Source organism: Falco biarmicus, chromosome 3 (genome assembly GCF_023638135.1).
Source record: "Falco biarmicus isolate bFalBia1 chromosome 3, bFalBia1.pri, whole genome shotgun sequence".
NCBI lineage: Eukaryota > Metazoa > Chordata > Aves > Falconiformes > Falconidae > Falco > Falco biarmicus.
In genome coordinates this window covers 91010544-91021752 of record NC_079290.1, presented here as the reverse complement: position 1 = coordinate 91021752, position 11209 = coordinate 91010544, and the positions used below count along the sequence as shown (strand labels likewise).

At 40.6% G+C, this 11209-nt stretch overlaps 1 protein-coding gene across 1 annotated transcript; it reads right to left on the bottom strand.

Annotated features, from left to right (window-relative positions):
• Positions 1-4931: 4931 nt before the first annotated feature.
• LOC130146246 (ovalbumin-related protein Y-like) lies at positions 4932-9503 on the bottom strand. The gene is made up of 7 exons (XM_056332220.1): positions 9336-9503; positions 8627-8677; positions 7889-8017; positions 7003-7120; positions 6624-6766; positions 6138-6293; positions 4932-5333 (listed from the first exon to the last, which is right to left on the bottom strand). Exons 1-7 carry the CDS (start codon positions 9501-9503, stop codon positions 4932-4934), a joined length of 1167 nt encoding a protein of 388 aa, XP_056188195.1.
• Positions 9504-11209: the final 1706 nt, after the last annotated feature.

Genomic DNA, 11209 nt, shown 5'->3' with positions numbered 1-11209 from the left:
TGGCATGGAGCACCTCCTCCCAAGAGCATGCCTTCCACTGTGCTCTCAATAACATCTCCTGTTAAGTCTCTCCTCTGTTTTGTTTCTCTAAACATACCTCTTGCATTTCTCCCACAACCCTTTCTTAATTATGCTCGAGGAGAGATGCCATATGCTCCTCTGACTGTCTGAAGATTTGTAATACAAGTTCTTTTCATTCATTACAGGGCTAGCTGCAACTGGCTGTGACTGGCCAAGGACAGTTCATGTCCTCCTCCCACAAAGAACACCCCTAGTATTAAAATGGTGCCAGTGCCCTGTACAGGCTCCTGAACGCATGCACAGAGCGTGTGGGGGAAAGCTCCTGCTGAGGTTGGTCATGCTGTCAGGGTCTTAACAAAAGCTATTTTCAGTCCTGAGACTTCAATAGCTGGTAGTATTTTCTGTAATTTTATTACCTCTCAATGAATTTATCTTCCACAGTTTTGTTCAATCTCCATTTAAAATCATGTAAATTTTTATCATCTCCAGCATCCTTTGACCATGAGGTCTATCATTCAGCTACCTCTATTTGTTTCTTTTGTATCTGCTTCCTACTAACTTCTTATAATACCCTTATGTTCCTGTGTCAGAAGAGATACTAAAAAGTCAATCTCTGTCATTGTCTCCATATCATCCAGGACTTCAGAAACCTCTGCTCTTGACATCATCCCTTTCTTAGGAGTCTGGCTGCCTGGTCTCAGGCCCATCTGAAGCAACTGCCCTCCCTTGAATCAGAGCACTGTTTGTGATAGAGCTGTGAGATGCCTCCATGGGTGTCTACACCCCCTCACCGGAGAGAAGAATTTAAATTGAGTCTCTTGATTATGGCCCTTGCTACCTTGCATCCCTGTGCCTGGCCATTAACCCCACTGAGATGGACCCTGTAATGTACCATTGCAAGTGTTCATTTTGGACACTACTATGAAACTGATTAAAATGCATTTTATTGGAAGTAACATGAGAGGGAAAAAGGAGAGAGCACAGATAATTTCATGTCCCTTCAGATGGTGGGAACCCCAAGCTGTGCAGCATTGGATAGATCTTTATGCAGGGCACAGCACACTTCACATATCCCCTACATGCAGAGGTTCATTGGTGGTGTGACCTTTACAAATTTTATAGGTATGTTCTTAGAAGTAAACAACTCTGTTTATTATTTCTACTGTGGAAGAAAAGTACATTTATATAGAACTATACTGCTTCACTTCAAGATAAAGACAAGGATGTGCTAGCAGCAGCATCACCAGGTGTCAGTTTGGGACCATCTACGAGCTCCTCCATTACGATTAGCAGGTGGAGTTTATCCCACAGCTATGAGGTATGTTCAGCACAGTGTAGGCCTGGAGGCCAAGAGATATGTGCAGCACAACATAGCACACCATAGCACAACACGTGCCTGTGCCTGATCAGGTCAATTTTTTTGTGGGTCACTAACTCCTTGATGTGTAACAGTTTTCTGGTTAGGACTACTAAACCCTGATGTGTGGACATAAATTCCAGGCTTGGTATTTGACCTACCTCATTGCTACAGACTTCTTTGGGAATCGCTGGACTGTAGTGGTAGTATTGGGAACTAAAGCATTGAACATCTTAGCAGGGAAGCCCCTGCCCTGCCTTACTGTCTGCCACCTGCTGCCCAGGGTCTCCTTCCCTGGCAGAGCAGTCTCACCATTGCTGCTCCTTGACAATCCCCTCTCTGCTGTCTCTTTTCCAGACTGAAGACTCCTAGCTCACTAGCCACAAGAAACAGAAAACTGGACCACTGCTCTGTATCAAAGCCAAAGTGGATATGTAGTTTTCAGTTTGATTGAGCATGCTGTGCTTTCTCAAATATTTTTGGGGAGCCCAGGACAGCTTTTCCTCTGGAGTCCAGGAGGTTCTCTGAGTGCTTTTCCTCTGGTGGCTATGATTAGAGTATACTGCCTGTAAAGTTCTGTGCCTTCAGCCATGGGTTTGGCTTGCTTAGGAGAAGGTAGGCCTTTCTTTAGACAATTACATTCCCCAAAGGGCAGAGAAGATGTGTCAGCTCTAACCCTTCCCCAAATGACATGAAAAGGAAAGGCACACTTAGTCCACAGAGCAATTCTAATGCTGTCCTATGCAGCATTGAAAAGAATGTGTTTGCATGTGGCTGTTTTTGTTCCTCAGACCTCTAGCAGTACTGTGTATCCAAAATAACACAGTACTCTAGTGAAAATAGAGTGTAGCGGATGAACAGATGGCAATTTATTGAGGTACTAATTTCAATCATACTGCCAGGGAACAAAAGGGCTACGGGACAATACCTAGACTTTGTGGGAACTGTGGTACATGTTTTTAAGCTCTTGTTGGACTTCAGAGCTCGGAAGGCAGTCTTTGCTCCCTTCATGGATGCTCTTCCCTCATACTTTTGCAATATCCCCCATGCTGCTCTTTGCAGAATTGCTTCCCACGGGAGCTGCAGCACCCACATTCCCCATGGCAATGCCTTTACAGCAAGTCCTGCTGGCTCAGACCAGCAATGCACAGGCACAGTTCTGGGCCCAGCTGTTGATAAGGGGGTATAGACTTTATTCGACTTTGCTGAATCTGCACTTCTGACTCTCATTTTATCCTCTTCAGAGGACATTTTCTCCTTCATAAACCAATTAGCTCTATCTCTTCTACAGTATTTGACTGTGACAGTATTTTTTCATTCAGGGCACAGACATCTTAAAATGCCTCTGGATTTTCACCAAATAATATTTCTGTCTTTTTCTTCAAAAATCACTGGGTTCCAAGAACAGAGCCACTGGTCTACATTTTCAGTATATCGATCAGGATCATCTCCTTACACAAAAGTTAGCATAACAACAAAATTGGAACCTACACTAAGCTCCCAAACCTAGTTTTCAAGTAGATATCTCTGTTTCGGAAAACTGATAGACATCACTTTGTATGCCTAGTGACACCTAATGGCCCAGTTTAGAAAGAGCCAAATGGGTGTGCTTCACAGCGAGAACATCACGTGGACTTGGTACCTTGAAAACCTCTCTCATGCACTTTTAGGAAGCCACTTACCATTTCAGCCTTGATTTTCTCAATTTCTTTGCTTTAAAATAACTGTCAAACAAAAGAACGATTAAACAAGGGAATAGCTATTTTTTCTTCATTATGTAATAAATACCTCCATAATAAATGTTCATAATTTTATAGCCATTGCACCTAGAAAGTGCAGAGTGACAGACATCCTCATTTCAGTTTAGTAACAGTTTCATAATACACTCTGCTCCTTAGGACAGTATTTTACCAATCCTGATTTGTAAATTTTTTTAGTTGCAGCAAAACGCTGTTGACTGCTTTTGGGTATAAGAAAAACAGAACATAATGTACATGGTAAACCTTGAAATGTCGTATCTCTTGAAACAATTTTTTCTTGAATACTTATATTAACCGTAGCTAATCGTTTATGAATGTCTCCAGAAAACCAGTATTTGCAGCTCTCCCATAGACTTCATAGCATCTATGAAAATGTGCTTCCCTGCTGCCAGCATCATCATTTCAAGTTATATTTAATGCTGACTTCACAAATGGTTGAGGCAGCTCCAAATACCATCATGTGTCCCCTTTTTTTAGCCTTTTTCAAGTACTGAATTTGCAGTTCTGTATGTGCATCTCAGCAGAAGGAAGATTGCTTAACTCAGCAGTTAACACTAATAATCCTTTTAACTGGATAAACTGAAACCTTGCCTCTAGAGACTGTGAAATAGGAAGTAACATCTCTGGAGAATTATTACATCAAGAGGCAGTAAGAAAGATGTCGTTGTATGATTCTTGTGGGTGTTAGAGAGCTGAAGCTGTACACCTTTTAAGACAAACACTGTTCTCATGTTTTTGAAGCTCTATCTTTTAGGCATGACCTTGATATATTTACTGAGGACATTTAGAGGAAATATTTTAAAAAAATCTGGAATTACAATAGCAAATTAAAAAAAAAAAGTTTAGCTACTTGATATACCATATGGAGATAAGCTCAAGGTAGGAACAGGAACTGTAGGGTTTACTTTACTTAAGCTCAAAATAAAAAAAAAAGTTCTTAATCTGTTTAGTAACTTCACATAGGAGTACAATTGGTTTTGAAAATAGGATCCAAATCCTAGACTAAACACTTGTGTCAATAATCACTACCAACTATATCATATGTTTCAGGTTATGTGGTGCAGTAACACAGATGTAATGACATGTTTAGTTTGCAATGCTTTTATTAGAATAAATAGAGGGACCACCAATTAACATTCACAAAATCAATGATATGTCACTGGAATGAAGATGGGAAATCGTATCAGTCAGGAAGATGTTGTGCTTGGAGGTGATGATTTATGAAGAAATGGTAGACATTCTGCATGCTCCCTCAGAGCAAAAGACATAGCCGTATCGTATGTGCAGGACAAAGAAGCCCAAATGCATTCTTGGAAGAAGAATGCTTTGCTGAAGTTTAGAATTTCATCTGCAGGTTGTCCAGGCATTAATTCAAGGATGGTTACCCAGCAAGTTGAACAGAAAGGAACAGGATTATTCTGAAAGGTATGTTTATTTCACAGAACTGCTACAGAGAAACCAGATTCTCAATAATAGTGGCAGGATTTCTCACAAAAATCAAACCAATTGTCCTGTCTTTCAAAGTTGTTCAATTACAATGGGAAATATTCTGAACTACTTGCTGAAATTCTCACTCAATCCTGGATATGAATCCTGCATACAAGTTGTGTGAGCAGAAATACCTGCACCTAGAGATCTGAAAAGTCACACCCTTCTTCAAGAATATCTCCCTAGATATTTAAGGCTTTCCTCTTGGAGAAAATAGTGAAGAGATGAGATTATACTACAATACTAAAGTAAAAGGGGTCTTATTCTGAGGGGAAGGTAAGCATTATTTCCATCTCTTTTTCTCCTCACGGAGAATAATATTTACCAAAGAAGAGGATGATGTTGGTTGGGTTGTGTTTGATTAAGAAAAGGAATGGGTGGTCAGCCCTAAACTCTTCAGACTCAGAGGACTGTTCAATGTCTCCCATCACACCCTCCGAGCCTGCTGTCTCGGTGCCCTCTTCACTGACTTCCATGTACGCCTCGTGGACGGCCTCAGACACCTTCAGGCTCTCTGCTGAAGAGATGCCAGAGAGATTGGCTGAAGGGCTGAACAGGTCGGTCATACCCAAGGCTGTCAAGACACTTGTGAGGTTATATTTTTCCTCAATCTTCATGCGTGGGAGGTACACTTTCACTCTCTTCTTTTCCATCACATTGGGACTGGTCCATTCTATGAGTTTGTCAAAGCTGATTTTGTTCTCAAGCTGCAAAGAGAGGCAAGGAATGAAATGCCTAAAACAAGATTGCAATGGCCTTAACAGCTGTATTTATACCATTTGTTACTATTTTTTTCCATCTGCTTTGTGTACACAGTAGTACTTACATATAATCTTAAATGGATTTGTTTACCTTATATGCTTCTTCCTGACTACAGCCTATATCTCATCTGTCTTGAAGATGTTCTCCAAAACTTTGTCATCTGAAAATTTCTTTATCAGATCAAGGCTTTTTTTGTGAAAACAGCATTCTTGAAAACATCAAATCAAATTGGCCCCAAAACTGTTCCACCTGGAACTTACTTTATTGATCTCTTCCCTCATCTTAGTTGCTTTCTAATGCTACTTTTCCCATTTTTTCTCTTAGTCAGCTCTTGGAATGCTTTCCTCATCACACCTGTTTTAATTTCCCCTTTGATAAAATTTTCTTGTTTAACAAACTATTGAGTGCTCTCCTGGAAGGCTGAAATCACTTGAAATGAAAAAACATCCTGTAGCATGTCTGTTTCTGGTGCCTGATGGAGATCGGTATGTATAGCAACATCCTATTTTGCAGGGCTACAGCAGCACTATGGTCCTTTACGTTCATTTTACTAGACTGAGCCCAGGGCCCTCCTAAGGGGCCAGTCTCTGCCTGAACACCTGGTGGCACCTGGGGGGCTTTGGTACTCCCCTGCCTGCCTGGCACAGCCGTGCTGTGGGCAGCCGGCATGTAAATGGACAGCAAAAGGGATGATGGCAGCCAAGTCCCACTCAAATGACAACTCTTCTGCTTCCCGGCCAGGGCCATACCTGCTCCAGGCCAGAGATGTCATCAGGCAACAGCACCAACATGCTCAGCTCTCCGCCTGCATACGGAAGCTCCAGGATCTTCACTTTCTCTGCAGCCACCGCTGCCACTTTGAAGGTGCTGTTCTGGCTCATCATTTGCACAGGTCTGCTTTCTTGCTGCAGAGAGAGAAATGTGAGACTACGTGACTGGGGAGCAATTTTTTCCTTAAGCAGGCAAATGCATAAGGGACAGGACTCAATCTTCAAGCATGTTGCTTTTGAAGAAGAGCTGTGTCTCCATTCCCCCCTTGTCTGTTGGTGTTCCCTGGAAGCCTGGTCAGACACAGCTCTTGCAAACACTTCTTGGCCTTAGGCTCAGGTTCTGACAATGAGGAACCCGTCTAAATACCCGACCTGTGACAGCAGCAGGTTGTATGTGGAGCATCCAGCCTGCTGGCTGTGAGCCAACAGCTGTCTTGGCCAGAAGCTGTGTCCATGCCCTCCTACCTCTGTCACATTGAAGGGCACTTCCTGAGTGTTGTCTTCTTTAAACGCTGTCTTCCATATCCCTTTGAAGTAAATGGCATTCACAAGGACCAGTGCAGTATCAAGATCAACAGAGCCTGACACAAGGAAATCTTGAATCCGTCCTTTAAGAAAGAGGCAGGCAGAAGCATGGTAAGATACACCTCCTCCGGTGTGTGCACATACCTTCAATGAAGGGTACAGGGCTGAGGGTGCTGCTCTCTGGAGTTGTTTTCATAGCAAGAAGCAACCTGCTCTTGCTTGACCCACTTTTTCTAGACATTATGAGGAAAGGAAAAGAAGGGTATAGATTATGGTAGGTAGGGGGGGAAATATCTGCTACTAATTTTTCAGTCCTTACCATTTGTCTCTTTCTCCACCCAGGAATTAATGAGCTGTCTTGCTTCCTCTGTAGCTGTTTTGAAGTCAACTTCTTCCAGTCCCGCTCTGTAGAATTTCTTCGCACACTCTAAGTATTCCTGTGAACAGGATTACTGTTGTCAGACTGATGAGAACTTGAAAATTTAGGAATGTGAGATGCAAGATTGTGACATGAAGCTGAATGGTTAAAAGAACAGTGAACATTTACCCCTGTGTTCGAGCATGTCAGTCGCAGCTGTCCTCTGGTAACAGAATCTTAAAGCTCAACAAGAAAGACTACTTCACACATTTAGATCTGGCACTTTCTTTTTCAGATAGGATTCTAAGTTAAAATTTTGAAATAACTTTATTTGTTTTACCAAAACACTTTCAGTGTAATGAGAATTTTTAAGGACAATGTTTGTTTCCTTCTCTTTGTGTGCACCTTTTATTTTGAATATTGTGTTCTTACATTCTTAGATTTCAAAAACAAAGCTACTTTTCAGTGGGAAGATTTGGTATTTGGCTTTGAAAAAATCCAAATTTGACAATTTCAGTCTTCATGCTTTCAGGTCATAAAATGTATTTAATTTCCCTGAAAAGTTACATTTTTAATTAAAAGCCATTTTCTAGCAAATGAACAGCAATCTTAATTATTCCCTGTGACCGTTGCAACATGGGCATATTTTATGCCACTGTACTTTTGCCTGGCCTCCACCTGACAACAACAGGAAGGTTCAAACTTGTTCTGAACCAGTTCTCGTCATGGCTCACGACGACCTCTTCACCAGCAGACACTGGGCTGTTGCTGGTGGTGCTTCTCTAGGGTAGAGTCACGGGGGCCTGTATGGGAAATCCCACTGAAGTCAGGTTGCAGCACTACTCACCGGCAGAACAGGGTATGTTTTTTCAATATAGATTCTGTCAGCGATGTTGAGTGAGTGTGTAGCATTTGGCATTGTGATGCCTGAGAGAAGATCCTTGAATGACTTCTGGATGTATTCAGAAATGCCACACTGGGGTGCAAACATGAAAATAAGAAGATACATTGCATTAGCTTCTTTTTATCTAAGAAATAAGACCCTGAAGGATTGTCTTTAGTAGTTAGTCATGCTGCAGTGCAGCTGTCACTTTTGGGACAGCAGGTGCTTTGGTGATGGTGCATTAAGCCAACAAGTTCATCCTTCTCAAGGTAAATTCCCTGAAATGTGCTTTTTGTACGAGTGCAATTGTGTTCCTGACACTGAGACTTCTGGGTTCTTTTCTGCCCAGCATCTTCCTGCCCCTCTTTGGATGTCTCAGCTACAATTCTGACTGCTGTACCCTGGCTCTAGGTGCTGAGCCCCTTTCACATGCTGTCCCCCAGCAGCACTTGCCCGGGAAGGCACCCTGGTGCCCAAAGCATCCTGCCTCACACCATCACTTGCTCTGGTGCAGGATGTGCAACCTGCCTTCTTTCCCTGGTTTTTAACAAATAAGTTACACCCTCCTTTCTTCCCTCCACAGGACTGCTTGGTTTGAGAGTGTTACCATAGTTTTGGACAGGGTCTGAAACTGCCAGGAGGAGAGGCAGAAGAGTTCTAGTTTTGTTCTGAGGAGGAAAGCAGATCAAGTTGTTTCTCTACCTGGGGATCAGTAGTGTCTCCAACTCCTGTAACGTTATCAAAGTGAAGAACCTGCAAGAGAAAATGCCCATGGTAGAAATGACAAGCATGACCAAATGATGTGAATTTGAGATTTACACGCAATGCTTGAGGTAAAGCTATTGGCTCAGGAAAAAAAAGTGCTAACTGAGAATAAAGATAAACTAAAAATTTACTAGTGAGCTTGCAACTGGTTTATGCCCTCTGTGGCCTTCTTGGAAACTGTAAATAACACTCTCTGCTTAGATACTTTTTTCTAGTGAACGTCTAGAAATTAACTGAGTTACATATTATGTGCTGCTAATAATATTCTGTCTTCCTTTCTACCTGGGATCTATCTTTTTTATACATTAAAAAAAAATCTGATCACATTATCTAGAAGATGTTAGCATTTAGGGAAAAAAAATCATATAACCAAATTCTCTGACTAGAAATCCATTTTGTTATTGTCCTTGAGATATTTTTTTCTAAGTCAAAATTAACTGCCCCCTATGGTAAAAATATATTCTTTTTTTTTAGTATTTTCTCTAAATAACTCTCAGTTCAGTTCTCCATTTTCTGACTTTGGCTTACTTCTTGTGCATTAAAACAGGTGAGAACCTTGTCAGTGGTTAATATATTTCAGTGATGTTACTTAGAAAGAACAACAAGGAGAAGTAGAGGTCACTTTACACCTGTGTAAGTAACTTACCTTCTCCATCTGAGACTGAGTGTTACCTCTTGCTCCCAGATAGACCATGGCCAGAGCTGAAATGATGCTTAGGGGGGAATAGAAGATGTTGTCGTTGGCATGGTGGACTTTCAGCTCTTTGAATACATCAAAACAAAACTCTGCATTTGCTGCACTGATGGAGCCCATTGTGAAGTCGGTGTTGTCTAAAGCAAACAGAAAGAGTCTGACTTGTTATGATGAAATATATTAATTGCAATGCAAGAAAGTCACTGCGCTCAAACCCCTGAACTTGGTGTACAAGGTCTTTTTTTCAGCAAACAGAATCCAGTGGTGTGGATTTAAAAGGCAGACATGCTTTTGGATTCATGAGCAATCAAAATGCTGGATAGCTACAAGTCATGCATAGGCTGGTCATTTTTTATTTGAAACTTGAGTTCCCCTTCTCTGTACATATATACCATATTGTTGAAAATGTTGCAAAGAATATTAGTTACCTTGAAAGAAGCTTACTAACAGGCTTTTCTCATCTCTTAAGGAAAATAAAAAAAACATAGATTTGGTCTCAGAATCTTCTTTTTTTTTTTGACCTCCAAACCAGGTTCTTGGCTATAGTTTTTTAACATCACTTCTAAGATCAGTTAACAGATCAGCCCACTATGATCCAAACTAAAGTTAATTCCAGTATACAATGTGCAAACCTGAAGCAACAGCATGAGTTTTGCTAGCTTTACTCTAATTTTAGTCTAGTGTAAATGGAAGCTAGGTTGTTACACCACCTGCTTTATCAGAGGTCTCAAATGTTAGCAACATTACTTTCATTTTTTTATATAGGATAATGAAGGCACAGCAATGGAGACTGCAAATTAATTACCAAATTCATAGAGTTTATGACAAACATATATAACTAGTATGTTCCATTCATTGTTTAATTATATCTCATTCTGTTTTTAAAGTGTTTTTTAATATTTTTATCACCTTTTCCATAAAATCCACCTTTTAATAAGACAGTGCTTGCTTAGCCTTGTGTTTAATTTGCAGAGATCTTCACATCTTCAATATTTAAAATTTCATTCTGTCCTTTTTCTGACATTCTTGTAAAATTCTCCTTGTAGTTTCAGCACCTAGCATTTCATCTAACAGTGAAGGGAAGGATTTTTTGTAAAGAAGGCAACACAGAGTATAAAATACAATACTGTGAAATGTAATGCAGCAGTATATTGTTTATACCACTTATAACTTCCACATGTTGACACAAGCAAAGAGAACCTTGCTAGGGTGGAATTTCCCCTAGCTCTTGGGGATCTTCACGCAGTGTAATCTTTAATTTGTTTCCTTCTGTGGCTGTTAGAGGACAAAATCCAGGATACTCTGCCATATGTATCACAGTCTCTATGGAATCAATGCATTCATGTGACAGTCATCTCCTAATGTGGGATAATTTGAACAACAGTGCATCTAGCTGCTCCCCTGCTGGAATGGATGGTCAATCTCTCTGTAAATTGAACCACTTATATAGGTGATATAAGGTAGATTTTTTCATTTTTTACCAATTCTACTAGCTATTACATTTTAGGCTTTAAGCTCCATTTATGGTCTTGGTAAAGAAACTTATTTGTGAAGCAAATGTTTTGTTGGTGGTGTTTGGTTTTTTTTTTTAAAATCTTAGAAATGTAGCTGTTAAAGATAACACAGAGATATGTCACCTGAACATGCTGCATTCCTGAATTTCATTCAGACAGTATCTTCCATAAACCCTGCAACTGAGCTTTAGTTGTATCTGCTGGTATTTAAACAGATTCAATTTTTCCTTTTAATTCTAAGTGAAAAATTACAGTGATAGAGGAAGAAGGAAGAAAGGTTGTCATAACATATCACCAGCTTTTTGATGTGGA